The sequence below is a fragment of the Aulonocara sp. 'chitande type north' Nkhata Bay genome, linkage group LG11 (assembly GCF_057382095.1).
Source record: "Aulonocara sp. 'chitande type north' Nkhata Bay isolate Kocher_YH1m ecotype deep benthic linkage group LG11, A_spYH_male_GT1.1, whole genome shotgun sequence".
Taxonomy (NCBI): Eukaryota; Metazoa; Chordata; class Actinopteri; order Cichliformes; family Cichlidae; genus Aulonocara; species Aulonocara sp. 'chitande type north' Nkhata Bay.
In genome coordinates this window covers 19,976,442-20,004,144 of record NC_141354.1, presented here as the reverse complement: position 1 = coordinate 20,004,144, position 27,703 = coordinate 19,976,442, and the positions used below count along the sequence as shown (strand labels likewise).

Sequence of the window (27,703 nt, the reverse complement as noted above, 5' to 3'; positions counted from 1 at the left end):
AAACCAAGGCGCCAAATAATTGCCCATGAACTGAGAAAAGTCAAGCGTGCAGCTGCCAAGATGCCACTTGCCACCAGTTTGGCCATATTTCAGAGCTGCAACATCACTGGAGTGCGCAAAAGCACAAGGTGTGCAATACTCAGAGACATGGCCAAGGTAAGAAAGGCTGAAAGACGACCACCACTGAACAAGACACACAAGCTGAAACGTCAAGACTGAGCCAAGAAATATCTCAAGACTGGTTTTTCTAAGGTTTTATGGACTGATGAAATGAGAGTGAGTCTTGATGGGCCAGATGGATGGGCCCGTGGCTGGATTGGTAAAGGGCAGAGAGCTCCAGTCCGACTCAGACGCCAGCAAGGTGGAGGTGGAGTACTGGTTTGGGCTGGTATCATCAAAGATGAGCTTGTGGGGCCTTTTCGGGTTGAGGATGGAGTCAAGCTCAACTCCCAGTCCTACTGCCAGTTTCTGGAAGACACCTTCTTCAAGCAGTGGTACAGGAAGAAGTCTGCATCCTTCAAGAAAAACATGATTTTCATGCAGGACAATGCTCCATCACACGCGTCCAAGTACTCCACAGCGTGGCTGGCAAGAAAGGGTATAAAAGAAGAAAAACTAATGACATGGCCTCCTTGTTCACCTGATCTGAACCCCATTGAGAACCTGTGGTCCATCATCAAATGTGAGATTTACAAGGAGGGAAAACAGTACACCTCTCTGAACAGTGTCTGGGAGGCTGTGGTTGCTGCTGCACGCAATGTTGATGGTGAACAGATCAAAACACTGACAGAATCCATGGATGGCAGGCTTTTGAGTGTCCTTGCAAAGAAAGGTGGCTATATTGGTCGCTGATTTGTTTTTGTTTTGTTTTTGAATGTCAGAAATGTATATTTGTGAATGTGGAGATGTTATATTGGTTTCACTGGTAAAAATAAATAATTGAAATGGGTATATATTTGTTTTTTGTTAAGTTGCCTAATAATTATGCACAGTAATAGTCACCTGCACACACAGATATCCCCCTAAAATAGCTAAAACTAAAAACAAATTAAAAACTACTTCCAAAAACATTCAGCTTTGATATTAATGAGTTTTTTGGGTTCATTGAGAACATGGTTGTTGTTCAATAGTGTGTGTGTGTGTGTGTGTGTGTGTGTGTGTGTGTGTGTGTGTGTACACTGCTCAAAAAAATAAATAAATAAATAAAGGGAACACAAAAATAAGACATCCCAGATCTGAATGAATAAAATATTCTTATTAAATACTTTGTTCTTTAGTTTAATGTGCTGACAAAAAAATAACACAAAAATTATTAATGGAAATTAAATTTAGTAACCCATGGAGGTCTGGATTTGGAGTCACACTCAAAATTAAAGTGGAAGAACACACTACAGGCTGATCCAACTTTAATGTAATGTAGTGATGGGTCGTTCGCGAACGAAATGGCTCTTAGAGCGGCTCTTTGACGTGAACGACGCGAGCCGGCTCCTTATCGCGAGCCGTCACGTGGGGTTTTTTTTTTTCTTTCTCTCAGCCTCTCTCTCGCACTTTTTTTCCGTTTCACTCTGCACGCTAGCCTTGTGCTTTACGCTGGGCAGAGGGGGGAGGGGCGGTAGTTACACTCAGTAGCACAGGAACAGAGCCAGAGAGAGAGAAAGAGAGGCAGGGACAACAACATTAGAAAGGTATAGTAATCATCCACAACTATTTTCGGTTGCAGATGATAAAGGATTGAGAAAGTTTATTCATGCAGGTCCATATGACAGAGAATATGCATGTTCTTTTAGTTTTCATATTACTGCTTTAAGATGAAGCTTAAGCTTGTATGCAGCTATATATATATGTGTACCCGCTTCTATGCTCGTGCTGCCTTCACTGCCAATCGTAATTAGCAGTTATCAACATATAAATACGTATTTTTGTATAGCTGTAACTGAATTTTCAGGGTAAAGCTTTATCAGAATATATTTTGATACCAAGCCTAGTCGTTCTCGTTGATGCCGAAATCGATTAGATGACTAAGTTTACACGAATTCAGCTTTTAACAATAATACAATGTTGAAATAGAGTATGAAATACTGAGCAGCTTCCCCGCCTTAAAATGATTTATTTGTAGCCCATATTATTCTCCTTCTTCTAAAGGGTTATATTAGTCTGCATTTTTCTGTAAAACTCTACGAACGTTTCAATCATTGGATATAGAGGGAATAACTCTTTAAACAGCACGTAGGCTAATCAGCTGACTTCAACTGCACGTAATCAGCTGACTTCAACAGAACTTCACACTTTCGCTTCTCCTTTTTCGCCACAACAGATAACTCGGTAACATATAAAAGGTAGGTCAGCAGAACTGCTGTTCAAGTCTGAGGTTACGTCTCATTTCTACTGTATCGAAGTGTACGGCGTCGTTTAGCGAGTATATACAAAATACGGAAATATCTCTAATAGTCTGTCTTTATTATCCAAGCAAACTGAAAACCATTTCGACTACATAGCCGAAAGGACGTAATTAGAAAGCTTTATCGGGAAAATTTTATTATTTACGTGATGAAACTGGTAATAAAAAGCAGACAAACACCGTGTGAACATCAGTATGAACCTAAGAACTGATCGGGGCCCGCTGTTGTTTTCCTGTCGGACTAACTCTACCCTGGTGATCATAGTACTTAGATAACACGTCATACAATTTAGTGCTATGAGGAAGTGAAACTAGCTGGGTTAAAAAGGACTACTGGAAGCATACAAGGCTGACAGGCACAGGCATCTCCTTTCCGGGGTGTCGGGGGGAGGTACTTAAAATATGAGCACATATTTTCAGCATATAACTATTTCAGTTTGCTTTCAGGAAAGAACACAAACTACTCACCCATCAGAACATCATCTTTTAGGTTTTGCACTTAGCAAAGTCAGTGACAACACTGCTCGAATCCAAAGCCCTGGCACTGTACTTATCCTGCTCTCTTTTCACCTCCCTCTTTTGAGCACCAGTGTTATTTACAATCATCCATCTCAGTCATAGCTAGCTATCTTAATCAGATGATGGTGGAATGTATCGATTCAAACTGTATTCAAACAGTAGCAACAATGACGACTTTGACTGGCAAATAATATTGATTACAGCCGCTGGCAGTTCAATAAGGCCAGATTATTAGAAGGAATTAAATAAAGATTTGATTAGACTCCGATGGCTCCTCACAGAGTGAAATCTCAGTGGTGATAGGAATTGAGACAGGGCCCTCTGGTAGATGCTGGTGGTGGTGAAAATAAGATGGAGGCTTGGATGAAATGACATGTGTGAGGTGGGTTGCACATAGGTTTCTGCAAGGGAAAATCAAAGATGAGCAGTGTGATTTAAAATATGGTGCTTGGAGGGTAATTGGTTTTAAGAAGGTGGGCAGGAAGATGAACCTAATAATAATAATAATAATAATGGATTGGATTTATATAGCGCTTTTCAAGGCACCCAAAGCGCTTTACAATACCACTATTCATTCACTCTCACATTCATACACTGGTGGAGGCAAGCTACAGTTGTAGCCACAGCTGCCCTGGGGCAGATTGACAGAAGCGAGGCTGCCATATCGCGCCATCGGCCCCTCTGGCCAACACCAGTAGGCAAGTAGGGTAAAGTGTCTTGCCCAGGGACACAACGACCAGGACAGAGAGCCCAGGGATCAAACCTAATGAACCTCCTTAAATTATTTAACAACCCTGTTATGAGCAAGTCCTGATAATAATGGAACATGTTGGGTTTGTTTTTTTTGTAAAGGTAAAAACTGTCCTATGAGTCAGTCTGAGGAAAAAGATGAGGGACTGCTGCCCTCAAATGAGGAACATGGCAGCCAGGCAGACCTCGAGAGGTAAGATGGAAATCTCTTTCAACTCAAAATCCTCCGATTTAAAGTTTTGGATAATGTTTTGTTAGGTTGGGATTGGGTATTTTTGTTCTGTCCCTTGTTCTAAAAAAGCACATCCTTTACCTCTCAACTGGGCTCTTTTGGACATTTTAGAGACTGAATATAGATAATGTATATACTATTATGAATTTGATCATTCAGGGAACTATAGAAGGGATATTTGTACTTAGAAATGTAGGAAATAGTCAAAGCCAAATACTTGAAGTGATACTTTTTACTATTTTATATGGGTCCTTGGGTCCCATTCTGTCCCTTGGACTCTGCTTAAAAAAAAAAAAAAAAAAAAAAAAAAAAAAAGGACAATCTAGCCTTTCTATTCTTAAGGCTTATAAGTGGCTTGCACCTTGGAGTTGAACCCTCTGTATTCACTTTCACGTAGTCTTCTCTTTATGGTAGACTTTGATATTGATACACCTTCCTCACTTGTTCACTTGGTTGGTTGTTGTGAAAGGATTTCTCTTCACCATGGAAATGTGGTCTTCTGTAGATATCCAGGTCTTTTTGTGTTGCTGAGTTCACCCGTGTTTTATTTCTTTCTCAGCATGTACCAAACTGAAGACTCCTAATATTGTAGCAATTTCTTGGATGTCTCCAAAAGTTGATTCTGTTCATTTGGATATAGCTTTGTCAGCTACGTCCAGATGAACAGAATCAGCTTTTGGAGATTTACTTACCTGGATGATTGAGCATGCATCAAGGAATTTCTCAGATGGGTTTTTTCTGTTCTTAACTGGAAAATGTTTCAGTAAACAGAAAACAAAACTTGAGTCAGTATCACAATATATATGAACCTAATTATATATAATGAATATTTCTGAAAGCTGGTGAATGGAATAAAATTTATTAAAAAAATGTTTATTTATATCATGAAAGATAAGAATGCAGTAAATCAACAGAGTTATATATTGTTTGATACTCCATGTCCAATATGCTCTAAAAATAATTCATTTTTTTCAGTAAAACTCTTCACATGGATGTTAAAGACATTACATTGGTTAGCAGTTAAACATGTTGGTAGCATTCTTGGACAGATGTATATAACCTCGACTTGCAAACTAGCTTTCTGTTGTCACATCTTGACATTTTCAGAGCACACACAAACCAGAGTACAAAAGTATAACCATAAACTGAATTAAAACATGAAGCATGTTGAAAAATAATATTCAAAGTAATATATAACAAAATATGAGTAGTAAGTAATAAATCACTTGGTGATCATGAAGTAAAACATCAAATCTCCAACATCCTAAACAGTATAAGGTATGAGGTCAGTACCTTTCCTCTAATATGTCTGGCTATGTATGGTAACTAGTACCACTTACCATTTTCCTGTCAGTGACTGAAGTCTATAGAACTCCCGTGCGACTTTTTTGTATGGTACATTTCTTTCAGGACTAAGCAGGAACATTCAAACTCAACTTCACAAAGCTGTGTATCCATGGAGAGCCAGAGATCCAGGGATTACCCGATTAGTTTCAACCAGCAAGAATCAGCTACAGAGTAAGTCAGCAAAGCAGTTTTAGCATAACTATGAAATTATTATTAAAAGATCTATGTTGTTTGCTTCTCTTGCCATCAACTGTGTCAGTCAGTAAGCACAGACTTCCTGAGGCAAGTGCCATGGGCTCCATTTAATGCTTTTTTAAAAAAATGCATATTTGTTTTAATGTGTTCTGTCCCAAACTGAATATGTTGTGTTGTTCTGTTATGTATACAAATATGTCTCCTCTTTGTATGTAGAATAAATTTGTTCTATTATTCCTTTTTCTTTGTTTTAAACACTTTACAAAGCCAAAATCTAAACTTGCCTCTGTCTCAATATGTAATGACTTTTTGTTTTAATTTTCATGACTGTGGCTTACGGCTCATTCAAATCAGAAATCCATTATTTCGGAATATTTACTTGGATCAATCAAAAAATCAAATCAAGAAATAATGTATGGTACTCAATGTCTGAAAAGTATGTTCATTAATATTCCATACTGATTTTGACCTCCTATATCACAAATTACTGCATCAATACAGTGTGACCTGGAGGTGATTAGTGAGTGGCATTACTGATGTGTTATTTGACTCCTTAGCACTATAAGCGGGACATGATTTAGTAATCATCAATAATGAGTCATGTTGTGCCCACAGGGGTCACCAGACAGTGTCAGAGGGGTCCACCTATCATCAGACAGACTTGGACTCCATATTTTTGTACCAAACTGTAGATTTTGTCACTCCTAATCTTGTAGCAATTTCTCGGATGGCTTTTTTTTTTTTAATCAGTTTTCACTCCTTAAAGATGGTTTGTTAACCTGAATGGAGAATTCCTTTGACAGCATGTTCTGTTCACAGCAAAATCTTCCAAATGCAAGCGCTACGGCTCAAATCAACTCCAGGCCTTTTATCTCCCTAACTGATCCTACATGACATAACGAAGGAATTGCCCATCCATGCCCATGAAATAGCCTTTGAGTCAATTGTCCAATTATTTTTGTTCCTTTTAAAAAGAATGTGGCACATGGTAAGGAGCTGAAACTCCTAAATCCTTCTTCCAATTTGAATGTGGATACCCTCAAATGAAAGCTGAGAGTCTACACTTTCTGTTCATGTTTATTATATAACTACAACTGGGATATGTTTCAGTAAACAGAAAACAAAACTTGTGCCAGTATCCAAATAAATATTGGCCTAACTGTATATGGTGAATATTTCTGAAAGCCATTGAATGGAATTAAATTGATTAAAAATTTTAAAAACATTGTTTATTTATATTGTGATGGACTGAGCTGAAAAAGCAGGAGGAGTCACAGGAATTATTAGAAAAATAGGGTTTCCGTTTATTTAACCCAAAAAAATCATATTTACAAAAGTAATAAATGTTGAGCTCATAAAAGACAACAGGGTTGCAACACTCACTTGTTGAAGGTTGGATGATTCCAAGAGACAGCATGAGGTCCACCTCCTCCTTTAGCTCCACCAGGAAGTGTTCTGGTATCCTGTAACTCAAACGCTTCACAGCTGCATCAGGTCTTAAAACAATGTCATGCTCCACCAGACTTGTGGAGCATGACATTGCTGGAGCATAACTAGTAACACTTATCCTTTGAATTTTTTGTGTTGTCCATTTCTTTCAGGACTAAGCAGGAACAATTAAACTCAACTTCACAAAGCTGTGTATCCATGGAGAGTCAGAGATCCAGGGATTACCCGATTAGTTTCAACCAACAAGAATCAGCTACAGAGTAAGTCAGCAGAGCAGTTTTTAGCATAACTGTGAGATCGGTATTAAGATCTATGTTGTTTGCTTCTCTTGCCATCAAGTGTGTCAGTCAGTAAGCACAGACTTCCTGAGGCAAGTACCATGGGCTCCATTTAATGTAGCTTCTATTATTATTTTTTAAATGCACATTTGTTTTAATGTGTTTTGTCCCAAACCAAAAATGTTGTGTTGTTATGTAACGTATACAAATATGTCTCCTCTTTGTATACAGAATAATTTTGTTCTCTTATTCCTTTTTCTTTGTTTTAAATACTTTATCTAATCTAAACTTACGTAATGACCTTTTTGTTTTAATTTTCATGACTGTGGCTTACGGCTCATTCAAATCAGAAATCTATTATTCCGGAATATTTACTTGGATCAATCAAAAAATTCAAATCAAGACATAACGTATATTACTTAACATCTGAAAAGTATGTTCATTAACATTCCATACGGATTTCCATCTTCTTTACCACAAAATACTGCATCAATACAGTGTGACCTGGAGGTGATTAGTGAGTGGCATTACTGATGTGTTATTTGACTCCCTAGCAGTAAACCTGATGCAGTTCCCTAGCAATAATTTTAGTCATGTTTTGCCCACAGAGGTCACCAGACGGTGTCAGAGGGGTCCACCCATCATCAGACAGACCTGGACTCCATATTTCTGGTTAGTAACTGTATAAGCAACCCTCTGTAAATAAATAAAAGAAACAGAGTACTTTAACTGGTCTAGTTCACCAAAACATATTTTGAGTGTATTCTGAGAGTGTGTGGTGGAGGTCCTGATCCAGGAAATCTTCAACTTCCGCATTTTGCAGAACACTGAGAAAAACTGGGGACATTCAGTCCATATGAACTATCTTCCACGCTTCTACTGCTGAGTCAGCAGTAGGAAACTGGCTGTGGCCTATTGTGGTGGCACTTACACAACCAGATGGTTGACACTTCATGTAATGTAATGTGGGCTCCTTCTGGGGGGGGGGACTGAATGAGTTTAACCCTGAGTTCCTGAAGTCTTAGGATGTCGTTGGGCCATCTTGATTGACATAGCTGAACCTTTCAGGATCACATCTTTTTTTTTGATGTTGCCCTTTTGGTGTCATCAAGTATTGACCTCTACTTGAAACTCATTATGAAATGGCTGGAATGAGAATTTGCACCAAGTCTAAAGCAGTGTTTCTTATTAAGGGTTTAAGGGGGAAAGTGTCCACTCCAAATTGGGGAGGAGCTGTTTCCCCAAGTGGTGGAATTCAGGTATCTTGGGTTTTGTTTATGGGGGGAAAAGTACAGAGTGGGATTGACAAATGGCTTGGCACAGGGTCTGCAGTGTTTTGCACCAGTCTGTTGTGGTAAAGAAAGAACTGAGGTGAAACTATTTAGCATTTTATACCATCAACTTTACAAACAAACTAAAAGAATAAAAGAATATGTACATGTGGGTGGAATGAGTTTGTATACATGGCTCTTCCCTAGATTTAGAAAGAAGATAGAAAGGAGTCAACTGAAGGTACATAATAATACATTTTGGACAGTGGTCTGTGAAATGAAGAATCAAAGCTTTTGACAGAGATACATTTCTGCTTTTGAAACTGAAATTTTATTGTATTACAGGTTGTTGAGGAGAACATTGTTACTTTTGTGAAAAATGAGCTGAAGACATTCCGTAAATTGCTGAGTCCAGATTACCCAAAATGCTTGGAGAGTCAAGCTAAGGAGGAGGAGATAAATAATAGTGAAGATGAAGACCAGATATGGAGGAGCAGAGAGGCTTTTCTGAAAATCACACTGCAGGTCATGAGACGAATGAAACATGGAGAGCTGGCTGACTCTCTGCAAAACAGTAAGAGGTTTTTAATACAGTAGATGAAGCAAAACAAACATACAAGCCAAAACAATTAAAATCTGAGGTGCTGAAAATCTTCTATACAAAACATTACATCTTTAAAGGTCTTCTTAGCTATGCATACTATCCAAGAGTATATCAAGAGTTTCTGTCTGGGTAGTAGAAATCACATTTTTTTCTATTAGTAAAATTCTTTACTGAATCACCCAGTGAGTGATTCAGTAGTGACAATAAGTTGATTATTTTGCTTATAAAATTTTGGATTATTTCAATATCACATGTGTATAAAATTAACATGTGGACCAAAATCCCCCAAAAGAAAGGATTTTCTACCATCACATTAAGAGATAAATGTGGCTTTGTTTGTGTCATTTTTTTATTATTTTTCTGTCACCTAATTTGTCTTTGGTTTAAAGTAGGGAAATTGAGATACCTGTACCATGATCTAATTTAATACAATTTATCATTTTTCTTGTTAGGAGCTTCTGGGGCCATGTGTCCATATAAACTAAAATCAAGTCTAAAGAAGAAGTTTCAGTGTGTGTTTGAGGGGATTGCCAAAGCAGGAAATCCAACTCTTCTGAATCAGATCTACACAGAGCTCTATATCACAGAGGGGAGATTTACAGAGGTCAACTCTGAGCATGAAGTCAGACAGATTGACGCAGCATCCAGGAAATCAGATGGAATTGAACCAAAAATCAAACAAGAAGACATATTTAAACACTTTACTGAAAAAGATGAACCAATTAGAACAGTCATGACAATGGGAGTGGCTGGCATGGGGAAAACAGTTTTAACACAGAAGTTTGCTTTGGACTGGGCTGAAGGCAAAGTCAACCAGCATATCCAATTCATATTTCTATTTTCCTTCAGAGAGCTGAATGTGCTGAGAGAGAAAAGGTTTAGTTTGGTGGAACTTGTTAATCACTTCTTTCCTGAAATGAAAGAAGAAGGAATCTGCAGGTTCCAGGATTTTAGGGTTTTGTTTATCTTTGATGGTTTGGATGAGTCTCAACTTTCACTGGACTTCCACAAAACTGATATCCTGACTGATGTTACAGAGTCCACCTCATTGGATGTGCTACTGACAAACATCATAAGTGGAAAATTGCTTTCCTCTGCTCGTGTCTGGATAACCACACGACCTGCAGCAGCCAATCAGATCCCACCTGAGTACGTAGACATGGTGACAGAGGTTAGAGGTTTCAACGACATGGAGAAGGAGGAATATTTCCACAAGAGATTTAGTGAAGAAGAGCAGAGAAGCAGAATTATTTCCCATATCAAAAGGTCACGAAGCCTTCACATCATGTGCCACATCCCTGTCTTCTGCTGGATCTCTGCTACAGTTCTGGAGAAGGTATTAAAAACAGAAGAAGGAGGAGAGCTGCCCAAGACCCTAACTGAGATGTATATTCACTTTCTGGTGGTTCAGTGCAAACTGAAGAACATCAAGTATGATGGAGGAGCGGTGACAGATTCACACTGGACTCCAGAGACCAGAAAGATGATCGAGTCATTGGCAAAACTGGCATATAAGCAGCTGCACAAAGGAAACCTGATCTTTTATGAATCAGATCTGACAGAGGGTGGCACTGATATCAGAGCAGCCTCTTGGTACTCAGGAGTATTCACACAAGTTTTTCAAGAGGAAAGTGGATTGTACCAAGACAAGATGTTCTCCTTTGTTCATCTGAGTGTTCAGGAGTTTCTTGCTGCTCTTCATGTTTATCTGACATTTTTCAATTCTGGAGTCAATTTGATGTCAGAAGGAACTTCAGTGTGGTCCAGACTGTTTAAAGCCAAACCTGATTCACTATCTCTCTACCAGAGTGCTGTAGACCAGGCCTTACAGAGTCCAAATGGACACCTGGACCTATTCCTGCGCTTCCTCCTTGGTTTATCTTTGGAGAACAATCAGAGACTGCTACATGGTTTAGTGAAAGAGACAGAAAGCAGCTCACTGACCAATCACAAAACAGTCCAGTACATCAAGAGTAAGATCAGTTCCACTTCCTGTCCAGAGAAGAGCATCAACCTGTTTCATTGTCTGAATGAGCTAAATGATCATTCTCTAACAGAAGAAATACAACAACACTTGAGCTCAGGACGTTTGCCCATAGATAAACTGTCTACTTCTCATTGGTCAGCTTTGGTCTTCATCTTACTGTCATCAGAAGAAGAGCTGAATGTGTTTGACTTAAATAAATACTCCACTTCAGAGGAGGTTCTTCTGAGGCTGCTGCCAGTGGTCAAAGCACTTACTAAAGCTGTGTAGGTTAAAATACCTGTATAAATCAAATGTATAAAGGTGTATAAAAAGATCTGTCAGTTCAAATACTTTTTGTTGCAAATACTTTTAGGGTGAGTTGTCATGACCTGTCAGAGAGAAGTTTGAAGCCTCTGGCCTCAGTTCTTAGCTCCCAGTCTTCCAGTCTGAGAAAACTAGACCTGAATTACAACAACGTACAGGATTCCGGAGTGAAGCTGCTATGTGAAGGATTACAGAGTCCACACTGCAAACTGGAAACACTCAGGTTAGGATTAAAAGAATCAAATAGTTATTTAAAACCTACTTTAGCATTAATACATGTCATCAAATGTGTAATCAGTAATATAATTTCTTTATTATAACGGACTATTATCAGATTAAAACATGTATGTATGTATTTATTTATTTATTTGCAATAACTGGCTCTTTAACAGGGTCCACTGTTGTTAATGGTGCTAATGTAATAATATGTGTGATTCTATAATAACTGTAACTTAACAAAATATCTTTCAAATGCTTATCTTTTTTTTTTTGGCAGTAGTGGAAAACGGCTGCATATTAAGGACAATGAGTTGTTGTCATCACACTATTTTGTTACTTGTTCCTTTTTTTAGTCTTTGTTGCTGCAACCTGTCAGGAAAAAGCTGTGAGGCACTGGCTTCTGTTCTCGGCTCCAAGCCCTCCAGTCTGAGAGAGCTGGACCTGAGTAACAATAACTTGGAGGATTCAGCTGTGATGCTGCTCTGTGAAGGACTAAAAAGCCCAGAATGCAGACTGGAAACTCTCAGGTCAGGATACAGCCATTTGTTCAGCCTCTTTAAAAATGATCTAGGCAGAAAAAAAAAAATCATATTTTCATATGTCCCCCCCCCCCCCCCCCCTTTTTTTTTTTTTTTTTTCATCAAACCTTTCAGGCCAGTATCAAGGGGTCACCTTTTCAGTTATTGCAGGCAAAATTCAGGAAAAGATAGTGAATGCACAGGTTCATAGACACCTCACTGGTAATAACTTGTATGAACAGTTTCAGTCTGGCTTCCATTCATTTCATAGTACAGAAACAACTCTAGTAAAAATAACAAATGATCTTCTGTTTGCAGCTGACTGGAGTCACAGTGAGACAGCAGCTTTTGATACTGTCTCTCACCACATCCTTCTTCATAGATTAGCATCTATTAGGATCAATGGTACAGCACTCGCCTGGTTTACCTTTATACTTTCAAGCTTTTAAAAAAAAAAAAAAAAATTCATTTACCTTATGTTTTTTGTACTATTGTAAGGTGACCTTGAGGGTCTTTAAAGGCGCCTATAAATAAAATGTATTATTATTACTACTACTACTACTACTACTAATATGATTATTATTATGCCCTGACTAGGGGGCCAGAACACAACACGGGATAGGCGTCCACTTACCAAACCCAAGCAGCCACAACAAACAAGTTATCTGCATAAACCAATGTTGTATTTATTATTCAGCAAATTAACAGGAATCATGTCAGGATTATTAAATCCTCACGGTGAGTTAAGGACAAAACAACAAAACAGAACACAAGCTCAGAAAACCTGTAAGTATCAAATCAACAACATAGTCTTAACTCCAGAAGGTTAAACGTTAACAAAAATAAATGGTGGCTCAACCCTACCCACTCCTTCCCATATGGAAAAGATATATATAAATCTTATAAAGTTTGTATCTGTCTTGTGTGAAACTTGTATGAAAAGCATACAAGAGTGAAAACAGATGTAAGATCCCTTGAAAAATTATATAAATGAAACTTGTATGTTTTGGATACTTACTAAAACAATATATGAAAGTAATGAGAAAGTGGCCACTTTCATGAGTAAATCATATAAGCCTTATATGATTCACTTTATGAAGTAGGCCACATCTTATGCAAGTCTTTTATAAGTTTTTACTATTTCTTTTCCATATGGGTTATCAGTCTTACATAAGAGATTTTCTCACTCACTACGTGCTTATACACCTCTCTGCATTTAGTTATTAGTTATTGTTAATCTCTGGCTTTCTTCATGTCTTTTGTCCTGTCTTCCTCCCCCCTCACACCAGCAGATGGCCCTGCCCCTCCCTGAGCCTGGTTCTGGTGGAGGTTTCTTCCTGTTAAAAGGGAGTTTTTCCTTCCCACTGTCACCAAAGCACTTGCTCATATCACTTAGTCATGATTGTTTGGGTTTTCTCTGTTGTATTATTGTAGGGTCTACCTTACAATATAAACCGTTGTGATTTGGCATTGTATAATTAAAATTCAGTTGAATTGAAATGAAGTCAAATAAAGAGACTGATTAAGTGCAATTGAAAGTCAATATTTGGTGTGACCACCTTTTTTTGTTTAAAATAGCCTGAACTGTCTTTTGCAGGTTTTCTTATAATTTCTTTAAGTAGTTTTAAGGAATAGTTCCTCTGGCTTCTTGAAGAACATTCAAAGCTCTTCCTTGTGTTAGTCTTGACACTTTTTTGCTGTTTAGACTTCAGAAATCTCTGTGTGTTTTTTGTGTGTGTAGGCTGTCAGGATGTCTGATCACAAAGAAAGGCTGTGCTTCGGTGGCTTCTGCTCTAAATTCTAACCCAGCTCACCTGAAATTGTTGGATCTGAGTTACAATCATCCAGGAGAATCTGGAGTTAAGCTGCTCTCTGCTGGAAGAGAGAATTCAAACTGGGCACTGAATGATCTCAGGTATGAATAGACCAAGGTGTAAATTGATTTTCTTTAAAATATTTCAGAAAAAACAAACATAAAAATGAAACCAGACTAATTTCTAAGCAACTAAAATTAATTTCTCTTAATGTTATGATTACAAAAAACAACAACTTTGTCCACATCAATCCTTGTTAATTGCTGTTAATTGCTTTTTCAATACCCACCAGGGTTGAACCCCGTGGATCACAGTTCATAAAACCTGTTCTGCAGAAGTGTAAGTATGCTCTTTTTTTCTTTTTCTTTTTTTTCATTAAATAAAATTACAGCACTGGTTGTTAGTGTTAAGTGTTAACAGTCTTCAGGTCATTTCATTTATGTAATTTTGTGGTATTCAACCTACTATCATGGAACTAATTTAACTAATTTCTAACCAAAGACGCAGTGAGTTTATTTCTATAATGTACCACTGCAGTTTACCAGCATCACAAACAACCAGGGCAAAAACTCAGAGCTTTTTGCCCTGATTTGATATGATATACTAACGAACAAGCTTTTCAAGTCAACATCATATATCTTTTTTTTTAATATATATTTTTATATACAGTGGAACCCCGACTTACGAATACCCTATTTAACGAAAAATTCAAGTTAGGAAGGCACTGAATGGCAGTATTTCTGCCCGTGTTACAGCAAAATGCCCGAGTAATGAAAGCCACTGGCTCTGATTGGCTGAGCCTACAATGCCCACAATGCCTTCTGAATCATGTGACAACCCCTTGGCTTTCGTACTTGTGCTTCGCTGTTCCACTTGAACGACATATTGTTGTTCTAGTTAGCAATTAGCCTATAGCCTGTCATTCAGCATTGCCTCACTCAAAAGACGCGATAGGTGCTTCGACTTATGAAAATTTTAGACTTACGAAAGACCCTCCGGAATGAATTAATTTCGTAAGTCGGGGTTCCACTGTATATTTTTTTATTTTTTTATTTTTTTTCCATTTTCACAAATAGTACATAATTACATAACATAATAAAGTGTACAGTTCAGAGCCAAAAAAAAACAAACAAACACCCCCCCCCCAAAAAAAAAAACCCCAACAACAAATCAATAAACAAACAACCCCAAAACAAAGCAAAAAGAAAAACAAACAGACTGAGAACTAAGCACAAAACAAAACACCAGCTCAGATCCATCTAAAAGATAAATAAAGAATACAATACAGTACCTGTGGTCCCAGTAGACCGTTTGAATATTCAAGAGAATCCTTGTAGCATAATATTAGAGACATCAGGTTCCACACCTTGAAGAATTGGCCTGTTTTTGACTGCAGTACACATGTAAGATATTCCAATGGCACTAGGTCCAAAACTACTCTTTGCTAACCTTTAATAGCAGGTGTTTTTTCATTAATCCTTTGGAGTAGAATATTCTTCCTCGTCGCATAGGTGAGAATACAATACAACCTCCTATTATTCTTTGATATTAAATGCCGGCTGGGGAGGCCCAGTATGAGCGACAGAGGGTCCATCTCTAATTCACAGCCCAAAATCTTCTCCATTTCAGATAACACATTAGACCAATATTCTTGCAATTTCAAACATGACCAGAAGCTGTGAGTTTCTGTCTTGCATTTGAGGCACATGGGTGAAAGGGTAGGATTATGTTGATGTCTGCGAAATATGGATATATACATTCTCTGTATGATTTTTAACTGTATTGCTTTGGTACAATTACAAACTGAGATTGATTTGGCATAACTCCAGACATCTTTCCACTCTTCATCATCAATTGTTATACCTAACTCCTTTTTCTATGTGCCTTTAAGCCTCTGTGACATCACTGACGGTACAGAATATAAAGCCTTATAAAATATCTTCACAGGTACCTCTTTATCTGTTAAAAATAATAATTTCTCATCAGGAGAGACTTCATGACTCTCACTGAAGTTAGTACTGTGCAAGATATAATGCCTTATCTGTAAATAACAGAAAAAGCCATGTTTGGGGAGAGAATATTTCTCAACCATTTGGTCAAATGGCATAACCACATTGTCGGAGAATAAGTACCTCAGTCTGTGAATTCCTTTGTTCTTCCATTCGTTAAAACCTATATCGAACATCCCCGGTTGAAAGTCAAGATTATTCGCAATAGGGGTAAACATAATGTTAATTTCAACCTTCCCTCAATTCAACATACTGACCGCCAGGCCTTAAGTGTATTAAGTGTGATTGGATTATCACAGCTCGATCTAATATCTTTAAAGTTCTTAAAGAACAGTAAGTCCCTTAATGGATACTTTGAAATAGAGGTTTCAATCTCCAACCAGATAGAGTATGAATTATTTGTAACCCAGTCATGAATATAGCACATGTGAGTACTCAATTGATATATTCTAATTTTTGGTCAATCTAGACCCCTTACTGAATCTGGGAGCTGTACTGTAGCCATCTTAAGCTTTGGTCTGCGTTTGCTCCATATAAAAGAGCTTAGCCAGCCATTCAGATGCTTCATCACCCTATTTCAAAATATAACTGGAATCCTTTGAACAGGATAATAACAGTCGAGGCAAAATATTAATCTTAACCAAAGCTATACGTCCTAGCCAGGAAACAGGTAGGTAGTTCCATCTCTCCAAATCCTGCTTTACTTTCTCGAACAGAGGGACAAAATTTGCTTTATACATTTGTTTAAATTTTGGAGTTATAAATATCCCTAAGTATACAAAACCTGTGGTGGACCGCTTGAAGGGGAAAGAAAACAGTCCAGTTGGCACTGAATTAGGGCTCCCAATTGGCATAGCCTTAAGTAAAACCAGTATTGATGTCCCTGGATCAGAAATAAATATTAAAACATCATCTGCATATAAACTGATCTTATGCTCATAATCGATTCGCAGGCCCCATACATTAGGTGCTGTCCTTATCGCCTTGGCTAACGGTTCGATGGCAATGGCAATAGCAAACAAAAGAGGTGACAGTGGGCAGCCTTGCCTCGTTCCTCTAAACAATGGGAAACTATCTGATTTCAGTCCATTAGACAAAATGGGCGTTGGGCATCTTTCTTTGCCTTTAGACAATAATTCTGATGGCAAAAGAGCCAAACGGGACAGGCAAAAAAAAAAAAAAAAAAAAAAGACAAAATGGACACCTGAGGATTATCATACAAAATTTTTACCCACTTAATGAAATTATCACCAAGACTGAATTTATTTAAAGTGTAAAATAACTAAGTCCATTCTATCCGGTCAAAAGCTTTTTCAGCATCCCTAGAAAGCACCAAACCACCCATGTTCCTTTGCTGAGCAGCTTAATTAGATTGAGAAGGCGCCTGACATTATTACAGGAATTACGGCCTTTTATAAAGCCTGTTTGATCTTCTTTAATAATTACAGGCAGGATAATTTCGAGTCGGGTAGCTAATATTTTAGAAAGTATCTTCCGGTCCACATTTAGAAGAGCTATCAGTCTATAAGGTGAACAAGACTTGCACACTTCCCCTTCTTCAAAATAAGAGATATTAGCTTCCCTTAAAGTCTGAGGTAATCTATTATGCAATAACGAATAATTAAACATATTAAGTAATGGGTATTAACAGCTTACTAAATTAATATAAATAAAATAAAATATAAAATTCCCTACTAAAACATCAGGTCCTGGGGTTTTTCTGTTCTTTAAAGTTTTTACAGCGTTTAGTACTTCCTTTCTAGAAATGGGAGCATTAAGGGTGGTCTGTTGTTTTGTTGCTATGGTAGGCAGATTGAGCCTGAAGAAGAAAAACTTGTGTTTCTCACAGAAAATCATTAATCTAATAAACTTAAGAGATGTATTTCAACAGACATTTATGGTATGTGAGAGAGGCAAAGCTAGAGGGAAGAGAGGAAAAAAATATATAAATATAATAAATGTTTATGAATGTGAATAAAAGCCTGAGACTCTGCAAATCCATTGTAAAAAGTAACTTGTTGGCAATACCCAAAATAAGATGCATCCTTATGTGGGCTGTATTAAGCTTATTCTGATAAAATCTCCACCTTATACAGCAAAAGTATTAACCCTGGAAGCAGAAACATTCTTAACCACATGAGATATACTTCTTTATGTTGTTAAACAGAGAACAATTAACAGTAAACCTTTCCACATCTTAGCAAACCTTTTTTTTGTGATTTATGCAAGGAACTGTTTTTAAATGTTTCTTCAATCAATTTGGGAATATTGACAGTTATATCTAAAATCGGACCAGCAATATATCCAGATGTGTGTCAATCTGTTCTCTCCATCTGTTTGTGTATGACCAACTTAAAAATTTGGGATCTGAAGTTTGACACTATGTGGTTGGTTCTAATATTTTAGCTAATAGTTGCTTTCTGTTCATAACGTTTCATAACAATCCCAACGAATGCATGCGTTATAGTTTTCATGTCTGCCTGTGTTTGATTGGGTTTATGCAAATGCAGACATTCACATGCTTGATCATTTTTTGTAACTGCATGGACTCATCCTCTGAGTTCAAGGAACAACTCTGTATTCAAACCCATGACAAAGTATAATTACCACTTGAATTGTGAAAATCTTACGCTAGCCCTTAATTGAAAGTAATTTCAGCTTTTTCCTAAAACCAAGTCTTAACCTTCAAACAGGCCTTTGACTCCCTGGAGATGATTTAAAAGTAAATCGGTAAAGTGCACCTAAAAAAGCACGTGTTGCAATCTCCCCAAATTGAAACAGCATCTAAGTTAGAGGAAGACAATAAACTGCTGTTCTGCTTTATCTTTCCTTCAGATGCCCGTAAACTCACACTGGACCCAAACACTGCAAACAAAAACCTTGTAATGTCAAACAACAACAGAAAAGTGGCAATGGGTAGACAGAAGCAGTCATATCCTGATCACCCAGAGAGGTTTGACTACTGGAAACAAGTGCTGTGTACAGAGGGTCTGTCTGGTTGTTGTTATTGGGAGGTTGAATGGGAAGGACATATTTACTTAGGAGTGACGTACAAAGGAATCCAGAGGAAGGGGCAAGGGGATGACAGCTGTCTTGGATGCAATGATCAGTCCTGGACCCTGATGTGCTCTAATGGTGGTTACTCTTGCCAACATGGTAACAAAAGAAGATCCATCCATACAACTGCTACCAGCAGAACAGGGGTATACCTGGACTGGCATGCTGGCACTCTGTCCTTCTTTAATGTCTCCTCTGGCAAACTGATCCACCTCCAGACCTTCCATAATGAATTCAAGGAGCCAGTCTACCCTGCTTTCAGGGTCAGGACTGATCCATTTAACTCATCGCTGGCTTTGTGTTAGATAAATCTTTAAATCTGTTTGGAACTCATCTTAGATGCAGTAGGGCGACAGATCAGGGCCTTAGTTTAAAGTCACCAATGCTTTTCCAGTAGCTGACCATTCAGCAAGTCTGAGTAATTAATCAAAGAGGCCTGCTCTGGCACAGAAGTCTCAAGCAGTTGAGTCTAGCTAGGGTTAGGTCAGGCTAGTTCAAGTTAGCTGGCCCACCATTCACAATTCACAGCCTGAAGTTTAGCTGGCTTGTGGGAACATTCATGAAGTGAATGTTTGGCTTGGAGCTGGCTGCGGTGCAGGACCTTCGAGAGGCTGGACAACAGCATCTTCATCACTCAGTACAGTGGCGATGAGGTTAGAGCACTGGGCAGCTTGACTTTGGCTGGCTGTGCAAGTGTGGAACTTGCTGGCTCCAGCAGCGAAAATGTGGAGTTCGACTCTTGAGGTGTGGGTACGAAATTTACAAAGTCAGCCATTTATTCAATGATGTTTCCTTGTATATTTTGCAAAATTATCAGAATTCTGAACTTCAAAAAAGTAATAAATAAATTGAGGAAAAAAAATCTAAATTGCGAGATTATTCACTCAACCATAGCGAGACTGTAAATTTTGTACAAGTTGCACGAAGTTTCTGTAAATATACTGTAACTGTTACAATGTAAACCTCTCTTAATTTCATTAGTTGTATGGAAAGTAAAAAAGGCAGTAGGCTTTGTTTTATTTAACCTATTATGACTTCCAAATGTCAACAAAGAATGTTCAGAAAAAGTTTCTTGAACATTTTTCACAATATTTTATTGTGAGCATGTAAAGATTTAGCAAAATGGTAATGTGTATGTGATTCAGAAGTACATTTAAAACTAACACTGAAATCAGACTTCAGGCATTGAAAACTGTTTATGGTCACTTTAATATTGCTGTGATTTAAAAATAAATGTTTGTCATTAAAGAAAATTTCAGTCATATATATATTTGCAGAGTTCTGCATCACTAAATTGATATGCAGCTATTTCCTACGTACAGTCCTCTTGTGGTCAGTTCAGCTCTGCTCCTCACACAATGGCTGTCTTCATAAACTGAAAAGAAAACAAGTCTTTAAAATGCAACTGTAAAAATAAATAGGCACAGTAAAATGTAGATATTTTTTATTATTTAACTCTTATTAGGCTAAGTAGCAAAGAAGACAGAAAACAGTCTATTTTTACTACTTACATCAAACAGATAAATATTTACTTCACCTCTTTAAAAAAAGAAAGAAAGAAAGTAAATGCATGTATTTTCCTCTGAATGAAAGCCCAAATTACCTTATGTAACAAAGTGCATATTTTTCCACCTTAATCACCCAATGACCTCAGAATAAATCTCTCTGTTGCTATTTTTTCTGTTTGTATTTGTCCTCGCTACCTAGCCTGACCTGTCTCCCCAATGTGATGTTTGTGTATTGTATGTACGGTCGGCAAGGTCTGTCATCTCGGTTGTGGGCAAAAGACCTGCAACTGACAAATAAAGGCTCTCATCTCATCTCATTACCTCCCATAATTTCCTTTGCTTGCAAACAACTACAGCCTAATGTATTTTAGTCTATATATTTAGTCTTTTTGCCTTTTTTGGATTTATACACATGCATAATCTATACTAACACACTTTTTAGTCATTATTAATATTGTCTACACTTTTCTGTAATTTTCCATATAGGTGAACATGTAAAAACTTGCTAGATTAAATTACACAGGTTTTATTTAAAACATGAAAACTCACCTGGTTCATGGTGAAGCTGGCCACTTGACAGTCACAGGGCAAGTTCAGCAGATGGGCTTTGAAACGATCTGAGACAGGAGGCATATATTTAAAACTTTGAAATACCATTTCAAGCTTGTAGAAGGATCAAAACTACAAAAATGATTGCAACTAAATTAATAACAATTCAAAGGTTATTGGGGAATAGATACAAATTAATTTAAGGTTTGCACTCAGTGACTTTTAATTCATCACATCCCCCCCCCATTAATACTTAAAAAAAATAGTTCTAGACATCATATCTGGTGTAGTAGACACATTGTGTAATATTGAACTGGAGTATATCCTTAAAGTCAGTGTCAATGTGTTACAGTTGCAGTTACCTTTGAGGATCTGAAGTTTTGCCAGGGCAGCCACATATTTATCATAGTTGATCCCACCCTCTGAGCGATATTCCTGCCACAGAACTCTGAAGGTTTCGTCATCCAAATGAAATTCTGCAATAATCAGTGAATTTTCCCCGATTATTTATTTTATTTTTACAAATAAATGACTGCTTCTTAAATGTTTTGAATCTTTCTAATGACACATCCAAACCTTTTGTACTGCATCAAGAATATAATATACAGTACAGTTTGGTTTTCTGTGACTTTGCAGCTTATGTCTGTATAATGTGTCCAGTGTGTACTGTAAGCTGAACACAGCTGAGTGCGCAACTATGATATCAGAAATATCTGTATATTTTCTTGATTTATCAGCAAAGTTATGAAGGAGAAATGATGGATATCAATGGATGTATTTTTACTGTACTTTTAAAGAAATAATGTCATACCACGGGCAACCAAAGCCTTTTTCATTTGGTTCTCAGTAACAGAGGGTTGATTCCTGCTCCCATAGCTCTCCACGTATTCTCTCCTGATAGCGCCCACAAAACGCTCCAGTTTGAAGAACTCCACCACATCCAGGTCTCCAGACTGGTCTGCCTGAAAGTGCTGGTTAAAGAGCATGAAGCATGCAATATACATAGCTAAACACATAATTGCAATAAATGGAAACATATGCCAAATGGATAATTTTATAACACGGGAGGTTTCCATATTAATGTTTTCTATGCATCATGTTGGCATGGCTTTAACTATTACACTACCCACAAGCCTTTACTTCCTTTGCTATTAAAAAAAGAAGTCATTAAGTGTAAAATCAGTCACATGAAGGTTCCCCCTCCCCAAATTATTTACTTCTTATTTCTTTAAGTGTTAAACTGTTGGCTAGAATTTGTAGTTCTGGTTCTACTAACTGCCACAAAAAAAGGATACATCCATGAGAGTCAGCAGCAGACGAGCAGTACTGAGAGTAAGAGCTAAATTTCGAAAAATAAATAAAAAAACATGAATTTAAATATTGTTCTTCAATTATTATTGAAAATGTTGGTGTTGGAAATGAAACAAACCTTTTCCATGAACAGAATAGCCACCAGCCTCCAGTTTAGCAGCGACATCTTCAGCGTTCAACATCTGCAAACAAGGACAAAAGTGATCGTGTAATGGAAATTTTGCAGTATTATACCATTACCATTACCATTATACCATTATTGAATAATTACATCCCAAAGATGCGGTATGTGTATGCACACCACAACCTCAGTTATAAAGCAACTTTCAGTTCATTTTAGTGTCAGTTGAATGTACTACATGGATTTGTTTTTAACTTTTTTTGTCTTTAAACCACTATGATCTACATAATCAGTCATAGTTTGATTGTATTAGTCATACACACTAAACCACAAGTCTCCTTTTGATGGGTGGAAATCATTTAGAGACACCCTGTAAAGCTGTACTGTAAACATCTGTTATTATTCAGAAATACCAAAACATTTAACATGTGGAAAGAATTTCCCTTCATCATAAAACATTCTGTATCAGAGATTACTTAAAAGATTGAATCCTGTGTACTTTTCAATTCAATAAAACTTTATTGATCCTGAAGGTTGACCCCAAAGGAAATTGGGTTTTATGTTTGGTCATTATTATTATTATTTTTTTACTATCAACTGCTGGACAAATCCTGCTAGACTACAAACAGATGTATTCATCGACACCAGAGACCCTTAAAGTTTTTATTTTTTATTTGTTTTATGATTTTTTTTGTTGTAATTTATCAAAGTTTATTTATTATTCATTTATTTCCTATCCACTGTCACATTTATGTCTCTTTTGACTCAAATTAAGGAAGCAAAGAGTATTAATGCCTTTGGTGATGGTGATGAGCTCCCTTCAGCCACTAGGCGTCACTAAAGCAGCACTGATGACATCATTGGATTCCCACCTATCTGTTTTTGCTGAGATGGACAACCAAATTGAAATCAGCACTGGCAGGTTAAAACTTTGTTATCAGCCCCACACCCCCTGAGTTGTCCACTTACAAAAGAAGCAATAAGTAAAAGTTATCAAATTTACTTTAAATTTCTGAAGAACTGAAATACCTTAGACCTTTTTTCTTCCTGTGAAAGAAAAAAAAGGAAGATGTCAAGTAAAGAAAAATAACTGAAAAAGAAAAATAACTCATTTTACTTCATTAAATTACATTTTTAATGTTTCTTTGGTCATCAACAAATTGTCGATTACTTACTGATATGCACATTTCCTCTGGGAATGAGCTGCATTGCAGTTCTTCTGGCCAGGAAATGCCAAAATTGGACATCAGTCCCTCACAGTCCCGTCTGGCTTTCTCACAGAATGACCTGCAGGGCCACTGCGCTTGCCCTGCCTCACACTGAGGGGCATAAACCCGACACAGGAAGACGCGTATGTCCACCGAGCACACGGTTTGCACCATGGAGTTGAAGAAGGACATCTTCGTGAATGCTTCTCTTTGGCTTGTGTGTCCCAGAAGATTTGGAATGAGGGTCTGGTTGTAGGACAGACCCTGGCACATTGGTATGGTGATTGGCTCACAGACCCCACCGCTGCTGCTCACGCCATACTGGAGACACAAGTACACAGTGTCATTCCAGCTCTGGTTACCTTCAGCATGTGATACATTTCTTTAATAATTTTATAGTGAAACATGGTCTTTACGTAAATATGTGCCACAAAAATCCAGCTAAAGCCTGAAAAAATTTTAAATACCAAATTATACATAGACTTGCAAATATGAGGGGAATATCAGTATGGTGAGAGAAAAAAATGGACACATCAGCAGAACAAGACACCACGAAAGGTAATCTTGTGCTGTTGTAACTCACTTCTGCTTGTATTGTTAAAAACTGTCTTTGAAGTCCAAATAAATCTGTTTTTGTTGTATGTCACTCTGGTTTGTACAAATCTACAATCAAAACGTTTTTTACACCCTGTGGCCTTAAAGATGTTTTTTTAAGTATGAAAAGTATTTAAAAAAATTTAATCTCAGTAGATTGGTTGAGCCATAAAAATGGACAAATACTACTATGAATACTTTTACATAATAAATGGGGACAAATGAGATAATCTGTTGAATTTGCACTTTTTTTCTTAAGGCATCTAAGGGCTGCACATCATCTGTTATGTAAACTTATTAAACGAGAAATAATTTCACAGGAAATAGTAGATTCTGTTGTCTTGCAAATGATTAACAATGTAAGGTATTGGGTGTCTTATTGCTCTTATGGTTTCAGCTTTTTAAAAAATCTCGGCTGTTCGTCAGATTAATGATCTCAGAATGTATTCCAATACAGTGCATTGGTTTTACTGGTCTAAACTGGGTCATAGGTCGCCCATGACTAAATTGAGTTTGACACAAAAGTGTTAGAGTGTTGTGTCAGACTTACATGCTCACAGGACTCTGTAGTAAATGCTGTACACTTCAGTTCTTCAGGCCATGGTAAGCCAAACTTGTTCATCAGTGGCTCACAGCCGGACTTTGCTTTCTCACAGAGAGTTCTGCAGGGAGGACGAGGTTTCCCTGACACACACTCAGGAACGAAAATAGAGCACAATAGTGGCTTTAAGTGGGAGGAGCACTCCACTTTAACTAGTGGATAAAACTGATTTATCTTCAGGCTTATAACATCTTGGGTTTCTTTCTCAGGCAGCACGGTTTCTGTGTAATGCAGGTCTTTGCAGAGAGGAACAGTGATTGGCTGACATGCTGCAGAGGGTGCTTGACTAACACTGATGACTGGAACCTGGATGAACAGAAACAGAAATTAGTTAAATGTCAACAATGCTGGGAAGCACAGTAGTGCAGTGGCTAACAGTATCACAGTAAGAGGATTTCAGGTTTGAAGTGTGTAGCTGTGTTGCCCACCCACAAACCTGAACTGGTAAATAATAATAATAATAATAATAATAATAATAATAATAATAATAGACAGGTAATGAAGTGGATGATTAGAAGAATGAATGAACAATGCCATTGCTAATTAGCTACAAATCTGCATGCTCATTTTAACTCTTATTGCCAAAGAGAGTATATCCAAACTGTCCATCCTGTGATACTTGTCTGTCTTATTCTATCAGGTCTAAGGGTTTGTGAGCTGCCAAAGTTTCCCTTGGCCAAAACTTGGCTAACTAGAGAGCATGCTGGAAGAGTGACTTCACTATGTCTTCATTCTAAGGCAATTGAAAAGCTGACTGTTGTAAAGGGGGAATGTAATGGTTGATCAGTTATTCTAAACTGGCCAAAGGTGTCAATGTGACTGTGACTGGATGTCTGTCTCTTTGTGGAAGCCCTGCGACAACCTGTCCAGGGTCTACTCCCCCCCTGCCACATTGAAGAAGTGGAAGAAAATGGATGAATAAATGTACTATCATTTATTGTCATTAACCAGCACTTACTATTTGATAGAGTTACAAGTACAAAAAAGCATATTCCCAAACATATGCAGAGCTGAAACAGATTTGAGCTACTCAGCCAGAAAGGCAAGTGAAAGAGTCAGAGCTTTCATCACAGTGTATAAGCGTCTTTGTGAATATTGTTTATCTTCATATTACTTACATGTTCACAGGACTCTGTGGTAAATGCTTCACACTTGAGAGCTTCGGGCCACTCCAAACTTAAACTTCTCATCTGTGCTCCACAGTGGGACCTTGCATGCTCACAGAGCGTTCTGCAAGGTGGACGAGGTTTTCCTGACACACACTCGGGAACGTAGACGGAGCATAAGAATGGCTTCAGATGAGGGGAGCATCCTGATGTCACAAGTGGATTAAACCGGTTTATTGTTAAGGCTATATTGTCTTGGGTTTCCTGCCTGGGCAGCACAGTTTCTGTGTAAGTCATGTCTTTGCAGAAAGGAACCGTGATTGGCTGACATGCTGAAGGGGGTGTCTGAATAACACTGATGACTGATGACGCCTGGATGAACACAAACATAAATCTTTTAGTTTATATTTTTAATATTAATGGGAGTATAAAGGCATGCATTCTCTTTTGGTATTGGTGCATTTGGTTTTATACATGAAATCTGATGAAATGAAGAGTCTTAAAGAGGCATTGCATTTTCATTTCTACATACTTGTGGAATGACTGCATGAATTGACAAATTGTGAAAAACACAAACAGATGAGCTGAATATTAGCCAGGAGATGAGGACAATACCATGAAGTGTTACAATAACTGGATGTTCCCATTTAAAGTTTGTTAATGTCAGTGAAAGGGCTATGCCAAAGCTGAACAGACAATGCAACAATAAATTGTGAAGCAATCCATTAATTAATTGGGTGAAAATGAGACCTTTCATATGCTTTAACTTGTGCTCTATTCCACATGTGAGGTGATGCATGAAACATTAAACAAAAAGCACTTTTTTCCAGTTAATAATCAGGAAAAAAAACATCAAAAATCCACAGTAGCAAAGACTGTGCAGTTTTAATATTGAATATCCCGTGATATTGATGCTAAAAGCTGAATAATAAAAAAAACAAACATTCATGATTATGACTGTTGAGTTCAGTCAGCTATATTGCGTTACGTTTGCCAGAAAGCGTAAGAGGTTACATTCTTATTATATTATACTCACCCCTACACAGTTGCTCTCAGGTAAAGTCTCACATCGGAGCCTTAGAGGCCAAGACAACCACTTTGCTCTGAGGGTGGATTCACAGTCTGCCTTGACTTGTACACAGAGAGCTCGGCATGGTTTCAACCTGCTATCGTCCTCTGAGCTGCATTCAGGCACAACAATGCGACACATAAGTTTGGCAACATGCGGTGAACAAGCAGTCTCCACAATCTGACCAATTTGCTGCAGGTTGTAGCCTTGAACTCCCGTTGGATGAAGGGTAGTGGTGTACCCCACACCTTGACAAAAGCTGGCTGTAAATGGCTTGCAGTTTGTCCTGTCATCGCTCCTGCTGTGTACCCACTGAAGAGACAGCAAACCCAAAACCGCCAAAAACAAATGCTTCATGGCTCGTAGTAAGCTCGAAAACTGTCCTGGATAGATTAGCAAAGCTTTAGGAGGTTTGAGATGAGTGTGTCTCCAATGTGGAGGTGGAGTATGAGTCCACAAATGGAGTTTCTACAAACAAGGCACTGATTTAGGACCACTGTTAAGGTCACATTTAAACAGGTTGCCCAACACAAATAAGAACCAAACTGATCTCAGAGCAGGAGACTGATTCTGAGCTTAGTTGCAAGAAAAACATCTGCTTGTGCTTATGTGCTTTCACGCCTAGGGGTGAGAGTGTATTGGCAAACGCTGGCACAATAACCCTGACATCTGGTCAGAAAGTTACA

The 27,703-nt window shown here is 37.8% G+C and overlaps 2 protein-coding genes across 3 annotated transcripts; one reads left to right on the top strand and one right to left on the bottom strand.

The window, feature by feature from the left end:
- Positions 1-2,236: 2,236 nt before the first annotated feature.
- On the top strand, positions 2,237-24,292 carry LOC147318840 (NLR family CARD domain-containing protein 3-like). Its single transcript, XM_086310981.1, has 12 exons — positions 2,237-2,336; positions 3,770-3,860; positions 5,310-5,417; positions 7,043-7,150; positions 7,777-7,840; positions 8,785-9,013; positions 9,496-11,293; positions 11,383-11,556; positions 11,906-12,079; positions 13,812-13,985; positions 14,177-14,223; positions 18,729-24,292. The coding sequence occupies exons 2-12, from the start codon at positions 3,784-3,786 to the stop codon at positions 19,253-19,255; spliced, it is 3,480 nt and encodes a 1,159-aa protein (XP_086167107.1). The 5' UTR covers positions 2,237-2,336; positions 3,770-3,783; the 3' UTR covers positions 19,256-24,292.
- LOC147318839 (uncharacterized) lies at positions 20,141-27,565 on the bottom strand. Of its 2 annotated transcripts, XM_086310983.1 has the most exons (11): positions 26,985-27,563; positions 25,961-26,320; positions 24,792-25,148; positions 23,615-23,968; positions 23,469-23,486; positions 22,437-22,500; positions 22,303-22,346; positions 21,819-21,969; positions 21,370-21,483; positions 21,008-21,075; positions 20,141-20,325 (listed from the first exon to the last, which is right to left on the bottom strand). In XM_086310983.1, the coding sequence occupies exons 1-11, from the start codon at positions 27,372-27,374 to the stop codon at positions 20,302-20,304; spliced, it is 1,944 nt and encodes a 647-aa protein (XP_086167109.1). In that variant the 5' UTR covers positions 27,375-27,563; the 3' UTR covers positions 20,141-20,301. The 2 variants fall into 2 exon arrangements, with proteins under 2 accessions (XP_086167109.1, XP_086167108.1); XM_086310982.1 differs by lacking the exon at positions 20,141-20,325 and having other exon boundaries at positions 20,969-21,075; positions 26,985-27,565.
- Positions 27,566-27,703: the final 138 nt, after the last annotated feature.

What these genes read in the sequence shown, in the direction of transcription:
- LOC147318840 (XM_086310981.1), top strand. Translation starts at nt 3,784, where the DNA reads ATGAGTCAGTCTGAGGAAAAAGATGAGGGACTGCTGCCCTCAAATGAG. An exon ending in GGCTGACTCTCTGCAAAACA is followed by an intron (nt 9,014 to 9,495) that starts GTAAGAGGTTTT and finishes TTTTCTTGTTAG; the next exon opens with GAGCTTCTGGGGCCATGTGT. An exon ending in TGCAAACTGGAAACACTCAG is followed by an intron (nt 11,557 to 11,905) that starts GTTAGGATTAAA and finishes TCCTTTTTTTAG; the next exon opens with TCTTTGTTGCTGCAACCTGT.
- LOC147318839 (XM_086310982.1), bottom strand. Translation starts at nt 27,374, where the DNA reads ATGAAGCATTTGTTTTTGGCGGTTTTGGGTTTGCTGTCTCTTCAGTGG. An exon ending in CTACAGAGTCCTGTGAGCAT is followed by an intron (nt 23,969 to 24,791) that starts GTAAGTCTGACA and finishes TTGTGTCTCCAG; the next exon opens with TATGGCGTGAGCAGCAGCGG. An exon ending in TGCTGCTGACTCTCATGGAT is followed by an intron (nt 21,970 to 22,302) that starts GTATCCTTTTTT and finishes CAGCACTTTCAG; the next exon opens with GCAGACCAGTCTGGAGACCT.